Genomic DNA, 19,539 nt, shown 5'->3' with positions numbered 1-19,539 from the left:
TTTTTACTGGTGTCTCATCAACAGGCTCAATATGCTTTACGTCTTTGGTATTATTTGGTTCAATGACTGTTTGGTCATTGGCAGTAACGTTTTATGGTGCTTTGTTTTTCATCGATTTATCTTTATATACCCTCGTTATATTTCCCGACTTTTTCCTTTTTATTTGTGTCGTGATCTACCTGTATATTTTCACATTATTTTTAAGCTTTTATCAGCGTTGATTTGCGGCCGAGATCGGGATGTCATTAATAGTCGACTAGCCTGCCTTTCTTTTATTTATCTCCCGTCGACTGTTAATGACTACATTTTTATAACCTTATAAACCATTATGTAATTTATTACGTACAGCATTAACAAGGATTTGTCATCTATAATCAACGATTTTTTTTATATTGCCATTCTCTTTGAGTGCAATCATTTCTGGAGATCTCAATCTCGCATAACCACCAACATAAGAGTTGAATTTTTTTGGTTTTCCAAAAAAATTTAAGTCCTTACTGTAATGACATTTCATACCTACAGTTTCATTAGTGCTACCACCTGGACTTGTTTCAGAGTTTATATGTATCTTTTTTTCAGCACTCAATGCTGCAATAACCTTGTTATGTAAACACACTCTATTAAAATGCTCCATCTTCACTTTTTTTTAAAGATATGACTTATGTGTTTATTGTTCCACTGCGTAAAAAATACTGATTTAATACATGCAATAGATTCGGTAGTGTCAATAACCGGTCATAGAATGCCAGTGGGAAAGTCACATCGTGTCTCTGACCAATCAGAGAGCGCAATTGTTAGAACTGTAAGCATATTTTGACATTTTAAGTTCTGTACAGAGGGAAAAAAGTAAATAAAGTTGAGAAATTTCGAAGTTTTAAAAAAGTTTGAATTAAACACTTTTAGGATATTGAGTGTCTTTACTGAAAAGAAGAAAAATCACACGGAATCAGGCAACTGAGTCTCTCAAACCCCGTAAAGATCTTTTAAAAGATACAAGAACTACTTATGTAAAACAAAAATTTCGTTTTTATTGACCACCAAGTAAAGAAAAACCACACGGAATCAGGCAACTGAGTCTCTCAAACCCCATAAAGATATTTTAAAAGATACAAAAACTACTTATTTAAAACAAACATTTCTTTTTTTATGAACAATAAGTAAAGTAAAAACACAGGGAATCAGGCAACTGAGTCTCTCAATCCCCGTAAAGCTCTTTTAAAAGATACAAAAAATACTTATTTAACAAAAAAATTTCTTTTCTAATGACAACCACGTAAAGAAAAACACACGGAACCAGGCAACTGAGTCTCTCAAACCCCTTAAAGCTCTTTTAAAAGATACATAAACTACTTAGTTAACACAAAAATTTCATTTTTAATGACCACCAAGTTAAGTAAAACCACACGGAATGCGGCAACTGAGTCTCTCAATCCCCGTAAAGCTCTTTTAAAAGATACAAAAACTACTTATTTAACACAAAAATTTCGTTTTTAATGACCAACAAGTAAAGAAAAACCACACGGAATCAGGCAACTGAGTCTCTCAAACCCCTTAAATCTATTTTAAAATATAAAAAAACTACTTATTAAACCAAAAAATTTATTTTTAAAAGACAACAAAGTAAAGAAAACCACATGGAATCAGGCAACTGAGTCTCTCAAACCCCATAAAGCTCTTTTAAAAGATACAAAAACTACTTATTTAACACAAAAATTTCGTTTTTAATGACCACCAAGTGAAGAAAAACCACACGGAATCAGGCAACTGAGTCTCTCAAACCCCGTAAAGCTCTTTTAAAAGATACAAAAACTACTTATTTAACACAAAAATTTCGTTTTTAATGACCACCAAGTAAAGAAAATCCACATGGAATCAGGCAACTGAGTCTCTCAATACCCGTAAATCTCTTTTAAAAGATACAAAAACTACTTATTTAACACAAAAATTTCGTTTTTCATTAGAACTAAGTAAATAAAATCCACAAGTAAATAGTCAACTGATTATCTAAAACCCTTTAAAGCAAATTAAAATTATTAAAATAATTACCACCACGTAAATAAAAACCACACGGAATCAGGCAACTGAGTCTCTCAAACCCCTTAAAGCTCTTATAAAAGATACAAAAACTACTTATTTAACACAAAAATTTCTTTTTTAATGACCACCAAGTAAAGAAAAATCACACGGAATCAGGCAACTGAGTCTCTCAAACCCCGTAAAGCTCTTTTAAATGATAAAAAAAATACTTATTTAACAAAAAAATTTCGTTTTTAATGACCACCAAGTAAAGAAAAACCACAAGGAATAAGGAAACTGAGTCTCTCAAACCCCTTAAAGCTCTTTTAAAAGATACAAAAACTACTTATTTAACACAAAAATTTTTGTTTTTAATGACCCCCAAGTAAAGAAAAACTACTAAGAATCCTGCAACTGAGTCTCTCAATCCCCGTAAAGCTCTTTTAAAACTGTGACAAGCTAAAACACGACAAAGCACTACTCTCGTGGAACTCAATCCCCATTTAACTCAACCCCCGTGCAACTGAACCCCCTTGTAACTGAACCCCTGTATAACCGAAACCCCCGTGTATATGTACCCCCTTTAACTGAACTCTCCTGCAACTCAACCCTCCATGCAACTCATCTCCCTCAAAACACTTTTCAGTCATTTCTCGTTAAATTGACAATACGCTCCAAAACATCACTTGTGTATTATACAGTACATAATCATGGCATCTCCTCCAATTCAAAAATCCCATTACCCTTTTTTTTTGCAAAGGTTAATCAAACATCTCCGATTGTAAAAGCATTAAAAAATTTTCCACTCACTAATTACCCCTTTTTTGCAAATGCTAAACAAGAAAAAAAACTGTCTGCTTTTCAAAAACTTGTCCGTTAAAACTCGAAACAAGACGCGCTGGTTTTATAATACAGGTTTAATTAATTGAGTAAATCTCTTGGCAAAGAGTGTAATGACCTGTAGAATAGAATACCTACCAGAAAAACCTGTTTGGATATAGCTTCAAGCAAATAGCATGGAGATTGCTATACGTCTGGTAGAAATGGTACCTACTACCCTACTAAGGTTAAAGTTACCCATAGAAAGCTTGGTATCTGAGAAAACTGCCTAATTTTCGAAAATAGGGCTCAAATTACCCAAGAGGGCAATTTATCTTGATTAATTAGATTCAGTATAAGAGAAAACCTTAAACGGTTAACGTAGATATTTATTTTCGTACTACAGTTAAATAAGTTAATTTATTTGATATTGATTAAATTATGTACAGTGGTGTTTAATTGCACGCCGTTATTATGGAGGTCGGCCTGTGCTTTTTGAGACCGATGGCTTGAAAGCGCATTTTTATGTCAGTATTTCTTAACACTCCATGAGCCTTCAGGTAAATATAGGAGAGGATCTTGGAGGGAGGGGCATTAATTAATCTTTAACTATTTGAACTAAACATGAATATAGATGCTGCGTTGTGATAGTTCCTTTCTTATTGTAGAATACGTCTTCTTTGTTACATATAAAATTGCATTCATATTCTTACTCTGACAAAAGGTGGGGTTGGGGGAGGTCATCCTGGTTCTCGTCAGGGAAGTCCCGAGACGACGAGGCAAGTGTTACCAGGAACTTTATTTGTATCGAATTCTCGCCAGAAAAAAGATCACGGATGCTTTTTTATTTTTTTTTGCGTTTTTTTTGCGTTTTTTTTTGTTCTTCCCAGGGGTGGTTGTATCAAACCAATGGTTCTTGAAGATCAGAAGAAAGCTAATGGGAATGGAAATTAAAAAAGTTCCAGTGGCCAATTTAAGTGACAAAAAAATAAATAAAATGGAGGGCAACTAGCCCCCTCCTACGTTCCTTTTCCCCCAAAGTCGTCCGATCAAAAGCTTGAGATAAAGATTTTGTGGCTACTATTTTTGTGATATTTTATGGATGATTTGACCATGCACAGCCACCCAGGGGGAAGACTTAAGTTATGAAATTTCTCGATTGTTTACGTATAATTTTTGGTATTGGGAAGTATACAGATATTTTTTTTTTTTTTTGGGGGGGGGGGGTCCTGTGGGGGTTTTTCTAAGGGGATAATTTTCCATTTGGAGGAAATTTTAGGGGGTAAAATTTCCATGGAAAATTTTTTACGGTGGGAATTTGCCAGAATTCATATACAAAATTCGTCTTATTTGTCAAAATTCGTCTAAATTTGTCTTGAATTTTACATGACAGGATTTTCCAGAGGATAAATTCTCCAGGAGGGAATTACCACCAGAAGAAATTACCCATGAAAGAAATTACCCGCAGGAGAAATTTTCTATTGGGGGATTTCTCGGAAAATTTTACCATATAGGGTGAATTCCACCATGACCTGAAAAACAATTAGAAATCAAATAAAGACAAGTCTTTTTTGAAATGGATTTATGCTAAGGATAATTTTTCAGGCAGAATCTTTCGCAAGAAGTTTTCTGGGGGAAATTTGCGGCGAGGATGGAATTTTTTTGGTGTAATTTACCGGGGGGGGGGGGAGATTTTTTGCAAGAGAAACCTTATATAGTAGAATTTCTTGTAGGGAGGGGGGGAATTTATCACGAGGGGGAGGTATATTTCCTGGTATTATTTAAAAACAATCAGAAATTAAATAAAAAGCAAGTTTTTATAGTTGAAAGTAAGGAGCAACATTAGAACTTAAATAAACAGAAATCTGTCTACTCTGATTTACAAACAAACAGATTTAAAACAAACAGACATTATTCCATATATGATGGGGACTCCCCTTCCTCAATATCCCTCTCTTTCCGCCAAAGTTATTTAATACTTTTCTACTTTTAAGAAAGCTTCCAATTCTGATAAAACGGCTCTTGTGTTTCAAGAGTATTTCTCAAAGAATTTGTACAAAAGGCCAAACCTTAGCGTAAAGAGTAGGATATTGAGCAGGAGGCAGTCATCCTCATATACGGAATTCAACTCAATTCAATCGAAACTTTTTATTTCCTCCGAATACGAAGAGTAAAAATAACTGCTGAAAACGTCTGTATACGTCCCAATAACCAATACTATATGTAAACAATGGACAAAGTTCATAACTTGCAGTCCCTCCCCCGGGGACTGTGGGGATTAAGTCATCCTCAAAAACATAGTTATTAGATTTTTTTTACTATGCTGAACAAAATGGCTGTCTTAAAATTTAGATCAGGTGACTTTGGGAAAAAATAAACGTGGGAGGGGCCTAGTTGCCCTCCAGTTTTTTTGGTCAATTAAAAATGGCATTATAAGTTTTAATTTACATTCTAATGAGCCCACTTCTGATATTTTAGGACCATTGGGTCGATACGATCACCCCTGGGGAAAAAAACAAACAAATAAACTCGCATCCGTTATCTTTCTTCTGGCAAAAAATACAAAATTCCACAGTTTTTCAGATAGGAGCTTGAGACTTCTACAGTAGAGTTCTCTGATACGTTGAATCTGATGGTGTGACTTTCATTAAGATTCTATGACTTTTAGGGGGTGGTTTCCCCTGTTTTTAAAAACAAGGCAAATTTTCTTAGGCTCGTAACTTTTGATGGGTAAAACTAAACTTGATGAAACTGATATAGTTGAAATCAGCATAAAAATCAAATTCTTTTGACGTAAGAGTTTCGGTTACTATTGAGCCGGGTCACTCCTCACTTACAGTTCGTTACCACGAAATGTTTGATAGCTCTTTACGTTTCTTTAAAAAACCTATTTTTGTGGGAGAGCTATTTTTATCAATACTGGGTAAAAATATACCTGAATTTTAAACTTACCTTTAATCTACTGCACTTTGCTTTTTAGTCACTACGGTAGCTGAGCGTATTGAACCAATCAACAATTTGAATATAAAAACAAGAAGGGTCCTAAAAGGACATCAGGCCAAGGTCTTATGTCTTGACTGGTGCAGTGACAAAAGACATATGGTCTCTTCTTCACAGGTAAAACTTTTCTTTTTTCCGCAGAAAATAGGCAAATTTTCAGCGCCACAGGCTCACGGTCACAGTATATAAATAATAGATTATATTATATTATTTATATACAGTGGACCAGGGTGAGTATCTGTTTGACGGTGATGATTCTAATAGTACGGTTTTCATTTTGATCTGGTGCCATTTTCCATGGGTTCTCAGCTCTTATTGAAATTCCCGCAGTTTTGTTTTCCTGATTAACTTGTACTATTAAGATGAACCAAAATAATAGTTACCATTCCTCAATCAGTATTAAACAGATTAAACACACTTTTATACAGTCTTTCCTTGTATGTCGTAGTCGGCCCCTACTATGTTGCACCTATGGCAGCATCAAGGATATTGATGTTTTAAATGAAACACGAGAGGCGATAACTAGATTATTTACATTGGAATAAATCATCCAAGGAAATAGTAAATCTAATAATAAAATAATAATATAATAATAATGTATACAATATAAAATAATATAAAATGAATAATACAAAATAAATAAAATATAAATAAAATAATAAATAGATAATAAATAAAATAATGTACAATAAGTAATTAGTAATATAAAAAAATAATAAAAATAATATAAAAACAAAATAATAGATCGTGCAATCAGTCATATTACATTAGAATAATTCATAAATAGAAAATCCACAAAATAAGTTTTTCAAAGAAAAGTAAAGAACTCCATTAAACAAAAAAAGAGCAAAACTAAAATCAAATAATCTACCAAGCGTGAAACTACCACAAATCAGCATTGATAAATAGAACAGAAATTACAAAAATTAACCGAGTCAAACTCAAAACGAGCAGAAATTAACATAAGTTGGGCACAAAACCCCTATGCCTTTCCAAGGCCAGAACATAATTTTCACTTTACTGAAAAAAATAAAATGTTTTTACTGTTATAACTTTAATAAATCAAATAATATTAACATTTTGATTACTAAATATCAGTATATGTATATTAAACTGACAATGCACATTCATTTGTATTTTTTCAGTAAAGTACACATTTTGTTCTGGCCTTGGGAAGGCATAGGGGTTTTGCGCCCAACTTATGTTAATTTCTGCTCGTTTTGAGTTTGAATCGGTTAATTTTTGTAATTTCTGTTCGTTTTGGGTTTCATTTATTTATCAATGCTGATTTGTGGTAGTTTCACGCTTGATAGATTATTTGATTTTAGTTTTGCTCATTTTTTATTTAATGGAGTTCTTTACGTTTCTTTGAAAAACTTATTTGGTAGAAAAAGTTTTTTTTTATATTAATTTCTGTTTGTTCTATATTGACATAGTCTTTTCAGGGAAAAAGAAAATAATACTTTAAATCTTTTCGTTTTTTAAGACTTAATAGTTTGGCCTGCAATTTGTATGCCGGAGAAAAATTTTCAGCAATTTTTAACAGGATACACCCTTTTAAAAATCTGGACACAAATAGTACTGTTTAATTTAGTTTCATAACTCCTCTAGTTGACCTGAAATGGAAAACTTGATACCATTCGCAAAAAAATCTGTTTACTTTCTTTGATAGCTTGGATACACTTACGCTATTTTGATTTGGTTAAATTTTAAGAACAGAAGTAGCCCCGAAAGTTTGAACATAATACCCTCAGTCGTTCTTGGGATACTGCTCAGATGCCTTATTGGGAATTCGCATTATCACAGTGCATTTTGATTTAATCTTAAGTCAACATTTAGTTTTTAAACATATAAAAATTGGATTTTAGGAAGACTAAAATTTATTCTATAAATTATATGCAACAACTTTCTATATAAACCTTATACGCCCCCAGGGCATAACTTACAATCCTTGCATTGAGGGCTCTGAGGGGGTTATCATCCTAAAAGACCTAATTTCCAGAACTTTCAACTACGTTGAACAAAATGGATATCTCAAATTTGGATGTGTTTGGGAAAATTGTGGGCGTGTGAGGGCCGTTAGTCGCTATCCAATCACTGTCAACTATTAAGGAAAACACTTGCCCTTTCAATTTTCAATTGTATGAGCCTTTTTAAAGTTTCTGGGACAATACTTTCAATAAGAACTTTATATGCCCCCAGGGCGTAACTTACAATCCCTGCCCTGAGGGCTGTGGGGGAGGAGTTATCATCCTTAAAGACCTAATTTCCAAAACTTTTAACTGCGTTGAATAAAATGGCTATCTAAAAATTTTGATGGGATGTGTTTTGGGAAAAGGGGGGCGAGAGAGGGGGGTTAGTTGCCCTCAAATCACATTTTGCTATTAAAAAGGGTACTAGTCATTTGAATTTCAAATCGAATGAGCCCTTTTTCAAGCTTCTACGACAAAGATTTCAATAAAAACCTTATATGCCCCCAGGGCATAACTTATAATCCTTGCCCTGACGGTTGTGGGTGAGTGTCCTCCTTAAAAATATGTTTCTATCTGGAAATCAACTACCCTGAACAAAATGGCTATCTTAAAATTTTTATTGGATGTGTTTGGTGGAATGATGGGTGTGGGGGGGGGGCCTAGTTGCCCTCCAATCACTTTCGTCTATTAAAAAGGGTACTAGCCACTCCATTATGTGCCCCCAGAGTATAACTTATAACCCTTGCTCTAAAGACTGTGAGGGGAGTGTCTTGCTCAAAGGTATAATTTCCTGAACTTTAACTGCGTGGAACCAAATGGCTATTTCAAAATTTTGATTGGATGTGTTTGTGGAAATGGTGGGCGTGGAAGGGGTGTTAGTTGCCTTCCAATTACTTAAACAGGGCACAATTATTAAAAAGGGCACAATCCATTTCAATTTCTAATCGAATGAACCCTTTTTGAAGTTTCTACGACAACGCTTTCTATAAAAACTTTTTTTCCCCAGGGCATAACTTAGAATCCTTGTCCTGAGGGCTGTGAGGGGTTGTCATCCTCAAAGACCTAATTTCCAGAACTTTAAACTACGTTGAACAAAATGGCTATCTCAAAGTTTTGATTGCATGTGTTTGGGGAAAAGGTGGGCGTAAGAGGGGGGTTTAGTTACCCTCCAATCACTTTCGACTATTAAAAAGTGTACGAGCGTTGTGAATTTTGATATAAAAGAGCATTGCTTGAAGTTCCTAAAAAATCGACTTGCACAGAAGCATTATATGCCCCCATGGCAAGATGAGCGACGTTTGCCCTGAGTCACATGGACAAGTGTTTCTGTCATATTCCTTTATTCTGTCAGAAAATCAACAGCGCATAGCAAAAAGGCTCTTTAAAATTGTCTAGTGAAGGTGTTTGTTAACCTGATGGGTGTGAGGTTGGGGGGCTAGTTGCACTCAAATCACTTTCGACTATTAAAAAGGGTACTAGCCCTTTGAATTTCCAATCGAATGAGCCTGTTTTGAAGTTTCTACGACAATGCCTTCTATAAAAACCTTATATGCCCCCAGGGCATAACTTAAAACCCTTGCTCTGAGGGTTGTGGGGGAGTGTCCTCCTCAAAACCAATTTTCTATCTGGGGCTAGTTGCCCTCCAACCACTTTTGACTATTAAAAAGGGTACTAGGGCTTTGAATTTCCAATCTAATGAGCCTGCTTTGAAGCTTTTACGACAACGCCTTCTATAAAAACCTCATATGCCCCCAGGGCATAACTTAAAACCCTTGCCCTGAGGGTTGTGGGAGACTGTCCTCCTCAAAAACATATTTTCTATCTGGAAATCAACTTCACTGTACCAAATGGCTATCAAAAAATTTTGATTGGATTTGTTTGGGGAAAAATGGGCGTGGGGGGGGGCTAGTTGCCCTCCAATCACATTCGACTATCAAAAAGGGTAGTAGCCCTTTGAATTTCCAATCGAATATGCCTGTTTTGAAGTTTCTACGACAACGCTTTTTATATAAACCTTATATGCCCCCGGGGTATAACTTAAAACCCTTGCCCTGAGGGTTGTAGGGGAGTGTCCTCCTCAAAAACAAATTTTCTATCTGGAAATCAACTACGCTGAACAAAATGGCTATCTCAAAATTTCGATTGGATGTGTTTGGGGGAATGATGGGCGTGGGGGCGGGCGCTAGTTGCCTTCCAATCACTTTCGACTATTAAAAAGGGTACTAGGGCTTTGAATTTCCAATCAAATAAGCCTGTTTTGAAGCTTTTACGACAACGCTTTTTCAGTACTGAATGAGCCTTTGAACTGTGAGGACGCAAATTGGATTTAACTTTGAATTTAATTGGTTTGTAAAAAGTGTATTTGTTAGACAGTGAAGATATTGCGAAACATTGAATTAGCTTGGGATTATACACCTTGGATTACGTCATTTAATTATGACAAAAAAAGAAAATAGGCCAAAGTCAATGAATCAAGCTCTGATTGGGTAGTAGTTCAGGTGTCTTTACCGCTTGCCCTGAGGAATGGAATGAAATGCAAATATTTGATTAGTTGAATTTTGCAAACGCTACAGAGTATTCCTGAAAGTTGGTTGTGATTCCTGAAGTAGCGTCGGTATTCAAACGCTGTTGGAAGTCGTCGGTGCAGGAGATAGGGGTGTTAGCCGTGCCCAAATTAACGGTGGCTTAGCGAACTGCACGTCCACATCGACGTGGATAAATTATAGGTGTCAAAATAGGTAAGAGAGATTACATATTTTATTTTATTTGCACTTGCCATGGGGCGAAAAAGGAAGATTGCTAAAACTGTCCAAGTAGGATCCCAGTCTGTTGAGAACAGTTTGTTGAATTAGACCGTTTTATCTGAAGGGAATAACGATGTCGCTTCACTGAAGACCCTGGCGGATGATTTTGCTAAGATGCTAACAATACTTACTGAAAATGGTAAACAACTAGACTCTATAAACGATAGTATAAAAATGTTAGAAAATCGTTTGGTATCAGTGGAAAATACACAGTCTGAGCTAAAATCAGAAGTTAATACTACGAGTTCGCGTGTTACACAGCTTGAATCTGATGTTCTAAGCTTAAGAAATCAAATGTCAATTATCGCTAGTGCAACGAAAAAGTATGAAACCGGGAATGCAGATCTGTCTCGTTGGCTTATGGCATCTGAGTATCGACATACAGAGACGAATATTATCGTTTGGAATGTTCTCTGCGAAAATACTACCCAAGCCGAAACGTTTTTTGACCAGTCGTGTTTGGAGGGTCTAGGTCTGTCCATGGTCCCGAGGTTTCGAGTTGTTGGTAAGGTCCGTAAGGAGCAACCGTATTTTAAAGTTGTTGTTGGTTCTCGAGATGCGAAGGTCAGTGTGCTTAAGAACGGAAAGAAATTAAAAGGTATAGTTATTGGACACCATAAAAATATATCTGTTAGCGATGATGAACCAATATCAGTTCGCGAAGCTCGAAGGAAGTTGTATGTAAAGAAATCTAGATTAAATGCTATAGGAGTTTCATCATGGGTTTTCAATACAGTTCCACCATATATACAGATCGATCGTGGTAGTGTGGCGGCAAAATTTGGTTACGATGAGCCTATCCCTGAGTTATGTGACCAATAGATGGTTATATAATGAATGGTGAATTAAGAGTTTGTTAAGATATATTTTTTTTTTTGTATATGTGTTTATGGAAAAAAAAATTAAAATTTGTTTTTTTCATAATTTATTTAGTTTTTTTTAGAATTTAGAATGGGTAAGTGGTAGACACAGGTAGAGCATTGTGTTTTCTTCAATTATAATTTTCTGGATTTCAGTAATGGAAACAGTAATCCTGTATTGTGACAGGCTAGTGTTAGTGTGAATTTTTTCACTTTTTTTGTATTCGTTTGTTTATTTATACTATTTTGTTAATATGTTTCTTATTATTTTTAGGTTATATTGTGTTTTTTCTAGAGCTTCGATTACGTTGGAAACGGGACCACCGACCCTCCGAGTTATAGTTATTCAGTTGGTTAGGTTTGGTTGCAACTACCCTCCTTTTCTTTTTTATATATATATATATATATATATATATTTATAAAAAATGATAATTGTTCGTAATGATCGTTTGGATTGGCTTGAGAATAATCCATTGAGTGTTTCGGATTTAGGATTAGGGGTACTTCACATAGAGTTTGATATGGGGGTAGATGATGTTTTTCCAAAGGTTAATTATAAGTGCCCAGTTGATTTACATACTAGACTGGCACCGGATAAACTTGGCATTTTTCACCTGAATTGTCAGGGGTTAAATAGTGCATTGGATTATTTGTCGGAGCTGTGTATGCTATCTGATTTTCATATTCTTGCACTTACTGAAACATGGTTAATGAATAATAATTCTGGACTATTGGATATTTCAGATTATAATATGTATGTTAAGAACCGTACTCACCATCAGCATGGAGGACTTGCCCTGTATATTAGAACTGATTTGAATGTGAAGGTTAGGGATGATTTGTCTGTTAATAAAGAGATGGTTTTTGAGTGTTTTGTTACGGAGGTTGATAAGAATGGTGATCCATTTTTATTGCTGTTTGTTACCGCCCCCCTTCAGCTAGTGTAGATTGTTTTTTAGAATTATTAGAGCAACAAATGGACCTTCAAACTCGTAAGAACATGCCGTGTTTTGTGTGTGGAGATTTTAACATTGATTTGAAATTTTTAGCATCTAATTTAAAAGCCCGAAATTTTTTGAATTTAATGTTAGGTTATGGGATGCATCCTGCTGTAAATATTTGTACTAGAGTGACGGATTCATCTTCATCTCTAATTGATAATGTATTTTTGAATGTTCCCCATGATTCGTCGAGTGTTGTGTTAAATGATGTTTCGGATCACTTTGGTTTGGCTATATTAGTTCCGGGTATATTTAAGAATATTAATATTAATTGTGATGCTCGCCCTAAGCCTAAGAAATTAATAGCTGATTCAAATACTATTTCAAGATTTAAGCTTAGGATGGAACAGTTAGACTTTAAATTTTTACAAGAAGAATTAGATTTAAATTTGAAGTTTGAGCTTTGGTATGGTAAGATTAAGGATACGTTTTTGGAATGTTGTGAAGTGTCAGGAATACAGAAGAGAAGGGTGTTTCCGAATAAACCTTGGATTACAAAGAGTTTGTTACAGTCAGTTAATAGAAGGCGTTTTTATATAAGTTGTCAACAAGGAGCAATGATCCTCATGATAAAGTAATATATAGAGTTTAAAATAGTAGGTTAAATGCTGCACTCCGACTGGCTAAGGTAGATTATTATAAGGTTAAATTTAAAAAAATTGAGGGTAACCCGAGTAAGACTTGGAAATTGATTAAGTCGGTGACTTGCCCTGGTAGCGTCTGGATCCGTCCAGATAATATGGGAATGAATAATAATGTTGCAGATGAGATGTGTAATCACTTCGCTACTATTGGGCAGCGTGTGTCATCATCGGTGCCAGTATTTGATCAAGATGGAGATTTTCGTCAGTTCCTTCCTGAAGATTGTGATGTGTCTGCGTACCTTAAATCTGTATCTATTGATGAATTATTTGATGTTATAAATAATATGAAAAATGGTGCATCAGGAGGCGATTTTATTTCGTTGAATGTTTTGAAGTCGATTTTACCTGTTATATATAGTCATTTTTTAGGAATGATAAATAATTGTTTAAAATCTGGAAAATTTCCCGATTGTCTAAAGTGCGCGAATGTTATACCGATATTTAAAGGAGGGGATAAGAATTGTTTTAGTGATTATAGACCGATTTCTCTACTGCCATTTATTTCTAGAGTGTTTGAAAAGTTGATTCATAGTAGGATGGTAAGTTTTTTCGAGAAAAGACAATTTTTTAGTTCTAGTTAGTTTGGGTTTAGGAGTCATCATTCTACAGAGCATGGAGTTTTGTTTTTAACAACTTTTATTAATGATGCTTTAGACAAGGGTCTGAAGATAGCTTCGATATTTTTGGATATTACTAAAGCATTTGACTCTGTTGATCATGATATACTAGTTAAAAAGCTATATAGTAGTGGTATACGTGGTGATTTTTTAAATGTCATAGTTATTTTTCTTTGTGGAAGGACTCAGTGTGTTGTGATGGACGGAGTTACATCTAAAATTGAAAATATTTCGATTGGAGTACCCCAGGGTTCCGTTTTGGGTCCTTTGTTGTTTTTGGTTTATATTAATTACCTTTGTAGAGCTTCAAATAATGTGTCTTGTTCTTTAGACCTTGATACTTACGGTACTAAAGGAATTCTACCATGTTTTGCTGATGATGCCCATTTCACCGTAGCTGCTAGAACTGAAAATGCGTTGATGACTATATTGAAACAAGGTATTTCTTCGATTGAAAAGTGGATGCGAGTAAATAAATTGAAACTGAATCATAATAAGTCGAATTTTTTTATTTATGGTAGAATTACTGGACATTATCCATGGATTAATAGTATAGAAGTAGTGCACCATACTATTGTAAGATCTACTAGTACTAGATACTTTGGTGTTATAATTGATGAAAGCCTTAGTTTTAAAGACCATATTGCATCTGTTAACAGCAAATTGTCTCGTAATATTGGTATTATGCGTAAACTTAGGTATCTTTTTCCGTGTGAAATTCTGAGAATGTTGTATTTTTCTATGATTCACCCTTATCTCATTTACTGTTGTATGGTTTGGTCGAAAACATTTGTAACTCACCTCCATCCGCTCTGCGTAACACAGAATATGGCAATTAGAGTTCTTTATTGTCATCAAATTGACATATCTGTATCGGTGAGGCATCTTTACCGCGAGTATAAAATTCTACCGTTAGCAGGAATATGTGTATTCTATAATGCTCTGTTTATGTTTAAATATTTAGCTTCGGAGTTACCATCATGTTTTTCAGGAATGTTTAGTCTTGCGTCTACTACTCACGATCATTTGACACGATCTTCTCAGTTGGTTCGAAGACCAGCTATGGTCATGTCTAGGTCTAGGTTTTCAATTCGCCATGTTGTTCCGTTAGTTTGGGAGAGTTTGCCAGAGGATTTGAGGAATGTTGGGGGTTTGCAGGATTTTCGTAAGTCGCTAAAGAACCGTTGTTTTGATGTGTATATTTTGAATGGATTATTCCACGCCACTTAAGTTTTGTTTTTGAGGAGGGTTTAGTTGCAGCTGAATATTTTTATAATTTTTATAATTTTTTTTGGTTTTTTTTGGTGGTTCGTTGTTTTTCGGGTCCGGTAATTTGAGCTCTAATTTTTTTTTTTTTTTTTTTTTTTTTTTTTTTTTATTTCTTTTTTTTTTTTTTTCTTTCTTGGGATTTTTGATTTATTAGGTGGGTTTTCTCCCGCACAAGCATTGCTTCAGGGAATCGATGATGTATATATATATTTTTTTAAATAAACCCATTGTTACTTAACGCCTTCTATAAAAACCTCATATGCCCCCAGGGCATGACTTAAAACTCTTGCCCAGAGGGTTGTGGGGGAGTTTCTTTCTCAAAAACATATTTTCTATCTGGAAATCAACTACGCTGAACAAAATGGCTATCAAAAATTTTGATTGGATGTGTTTGGGGGAATGATGGGCGTGGGGGGGGGGGGCTATTTGCCCTCCAATAACTTTCGACTATTAAAAAGAGTACTAACCCTTTGAATTTCCAATCGAATGAGCCTGTTTTAAAGTTTCGACGACAAAGCCTTCTATAAAAACCTGATATGCCCCCAGGGTATAACTTGAAACCCTTGCCCGGAGGGCTGTGGGGGAGTGTCCTCCTCGAAAACATATTTTCTATGTGGAAATTAAGTACGCTGAACAAAATGGCTATCTCAAAATTTTGATTTGATGTCTTTGGGGGAATGATGGGCTTGGGGAGGGGCTAGTTGCCCTCCAATTACTTTCGACTATGAAAACGGGCACTAGCCCTTTGAATTTCCAATCGAATGAGCCTTTTTTGAAGTTTCTACGACAGCACCTTCTATAAAAACCTTAAATGCCCCCAGGGCATAACTTAAAACCCTTGCTCCGAGGGTTTTGGGAGAGTGTTCTCCTCAAAAAGATATTTTCTACCTGGAAATCAACTACGCTGAACAAAATGGCTTTATCAAAATTTTGATTGGATGTGTTTGGGGGAATGTTGGGTGTGGGGGGGCTAGTTGCTCTCTAATCCCTTTCGACTATTAAAAAGTGCACTAGCCCTTTGAATTTCCAGTCGAATGAGCCTTTTTTGAAGTTTCTACGACAACGCCTTCTATAAAACCCTTATTTGCCCCCAGGGCATAACTTAAGACCCTTGCCCTGAGGGTTGTGGGAGAGTGTCCTCCACAAAAAGATATTTTCTATATGGAGATCAACTACGCTGAACAAAATGGCTATTTCAAAATTTTGTTTGGACGTATTTGGGGGAATGATGGGCGTGGGAGGGGGCTAGTTGCCCTCCAATCACTTTTGACTATTAAAAAGCGCACTAGCCACTCCAATTTCCAATGGAATGAGCCCTTTTCGAAGTTTCTACGACAACGCCATCTATAAAAACCTTATATGCCCTCAGGGCATAACTTAAAACCCTTGCCCCGTGGGTTGTGGGGGAGTGTCCTCCTCAAAAATATATTTTCTATCTGGAAATCAACTACGCCGATAACAATGGCTATCTTAAAATTCTGATTGGATGTGTTTGTGGAAATGATGGGCGTGGGGGGGGGGCTAGTTGCCCTCCAATCGCTTTCGACTATTAAAAAGGGCACTAGCCACTCCATTTGCAATCGAATGAGCCCTTTTCGAACTTTCTACGACAACTCCTTCGATACGAAGTGCCCAGGTATGGAGAAAAAAAAAAAAAAAAACAACACACTGTGCCCACATCGTTCTTTACTTAGGCAGCGCTAGCGCGCTGCCTATGACTGTTTACATGTTTATGGACGACTGCACCACTATATTGCTAGTGAAATTATATATCCTCTGAAACTGAAATTATAGATAAATTTTATTTCTAAGCCAAATAGTTAGGTCAGAAACGTAATATGGTAGCATTTTCACTTTAGTCAGGCCAAATCCTTGTTTTGCAGGAAAATATGACAAAAATTGATACTTCCTGATGACATGGTCTGTAAACAGGAGATCAAATATGCTTCCGATAGTTCTAACTAATTGAATATCTAAGAATTTTCACTCAATAGTATCTTAGCCGATGTTGGGCCAAAACTTTAGATCTGGGGCATGAAGTGTCAGAGATCATCGTTTCCCTGTGGCACAATGTCTTTTGTTGCTTAACTAGGAAGCCATGTTTGAGCCCTCTCTCTATATGCCTCAGTTTTTGCCCTCCCGAGCATGGAGGAATAAATTGTGCTCTGAGATGTACACCGGGTGACGGGGATTGGTAATTATTCTAGTGGTAATATATATCTAGTGGTAAAAATATCTAGTGGTAAATATTCTTTGCACCATGCCTGGTACACTTTGTGCCCTATTTCGTGCAGGGCAACCTAGGGTATATTGTTTTGCAGAGAAGGCAAAACGGGTACTCTTTTACTAAACGGACACTTTTATATAGGGGAAATGCTAACTAGTCACCAAATAGACCGAGACGCGTAATGAAAACAGGTTTACGCTGCCTTCTGGGATATAAACAAAGGCAAGAATTGTATTTAAATTGTTGTTTTTTGGGATTTAGGGGGGGGGATGTACGTAGGTTAGGTTAATGTTAGGTTAGGTTTTGTATTTAATATATGGTATGCTTTGCTCCCTCCCCCTCTAATGTGCAAATATATAGTCCTAATTTGTTTCTAAACTATTATATATTCATCCTATTTTATTTCATTAGCATTAACCAAACTAGAACTATATAAAAGAGTCCGTTTAGTAAAAGAGTACCGGTAAAACCTGTAAATTGTACTTCCATCCATTTATTTCTAGCTGGGAAACAAGAGAAAATGGTCATGAAACACAAATGAAGCTTGCCTTATTCGACAGTTTTCGGTTATGACTTGGGTTCAGAAAACTTTCTAAACGGATGGAGTGAACTGTGTCTACAACAGTGACGGTAGACACGTGTCGGAATTTAGGCTGCACTGAGATGCCAGAAATAAACAAACGTTGAGATCCTCAAAACTATCAAACTAAAATTGTTTAACCATTGAGTGGTTATATTTGCTGATTAAATAAGTTACTAGTAAAGTTTCTGTTGCGTCTTAATAATATTCGTTTTCCATTTAACATTCCAATTTATTTTAATATACTTTTTATGTATAGTTTTAGTTGAAGTCAGCTAATCCTACCATTGAACTGCGAAGCTCTATGAAGATCTATGTAATGACAAATACGAATAAAGTGTTACGAAAGCAATGTAACAAGAATAAAAGATGTAAAGTAGCTTTCAGTAGAAAATTTTTTTCAGTACAAAGAGGAACATTAAAACTTTCAAAGCAATACATTAACTGTAATTTAAATTACTAGTATTCTAATAAAAATGAGAAAAAATTGAAGCTGATATTATTGCCTGAAAAATTGCTTTTTATTGTTTTTGCTGAACCTTTGTCATTCAGTGTTGCAACCTTCTTTAAAAAAACCTTCTTTATATATATATATATATATATATATATATATATATATATATATATATATATATATATATATATATATATATATATATATATATATATATATATATATATATATATATATATATATATATATATATATATATATATATATATATATATATATATATATATATACATATATATATATATATATATATATATATATATATATATATATATATATATATATATATATATATATATATATATATATATATATATATATATATATATATATATATATATATATATATATATATATATATATATATATATATATATATATATATATATATATATATATATATATATATATATATATATATATATATATATATATATATATATATATATATATATATATATATATATATATATATATATATATATATATATATATATATATATATATATATATATATATATATATATATATATATATATATATATATATATATATATATATATATAATATAAATATTACGAATATTTATATAACGTTTTTTTAAGTATTTATATAATACAAATATAATTTATAAATTAGGATATATAAATATAATTATAAGTAAAATATGAACCTCATGCACACAGTCCTACCCCTCCTTTGACCATGTTCACGTGACAAACTCTTTGTTTTATCAACGCCAATTCTTTTTTACCAGCCCAAATCATCTTTTCAAAGTTTTTGTTTTCTATTTTTAGTAGATTATAGGTCGTTATCTTTGAGTGTTTGAATTGCTGGTCTTTAATCTTTCTTCTTTTAATTTCTTTTTCAGGGAACACTATTTCTTTTGGATGGTTTACTCCAGGTGGTTGAAGAAATGTGCACGATAAATTAGAAATTGCGATATGTTGCAAAAATACTGTGAAACGAAGTTTAGGGTAATTAAACTTTCCATAAGATATATGTTTAACGTCACTATTTAGTCCCAGAATTCAGGTCCCAACCTCAATAATTTAGAGCTAATCTTTAATTGTCCTCGCTAGGTGGACCCTTTTAAAGGATACGATAAAGGATAAAAGTTGCCTGATTAGGTTCACTGTTTCTTGCCCAGGAGCTGTGCAATGACAGTGAGTATTAGGGCGATACTGCTAATCATTTAGAACTAATAAGATGTTT

The 19,539-nt window shown here is 34.4% G+C and overlaps 1 protein-coding gene across 2 annotated transcripts in view; it reads left to right on the top strand.

Moving 5' to 3' along the window:
* LOC148947172 (uncharacterized) overlaps positions 1-19,312 on the top strand; it is a 238,625-nt gene extending 219,313 nt beyond the window's left edge. For both annotated transcript variants that reach the window (XM_089097301.1, XM_089097300.1), the window contains one exon: positions 19,196-19,312. In XM_089097301.1, coding sequence (XP_088953427.1) covers positions 19,196-19,236 — 41 coding nt within the window. In that variant the 3' untranslated portion in view covers positions 19,237-19,312. The remainder of the gene's footprint in view (positions 1-19,195) is intronic.
* Positions 19,313-19,539: the final 227 nt, after the last annotated feature.

The sequence above is a fragment of the Artemia sp. Qi Xiang Cuo genome, chromosome 11 (assembly GCF_049724085.1).
Source record: "Artemia sp. Qi Xiang Cuo chromosome 11, ASM4972408v1, whole genome shotgun sequence".
NCBI lineage: Eukaryota > Metazoa > Arthropoda > Branchiopoda > Anostraca > Artemiidae > Artemia > Artemia sp. Qi Xiang Cuo.
This window is presented reverse-complemented; position numbering and strand designations above follow the sequence as displayed.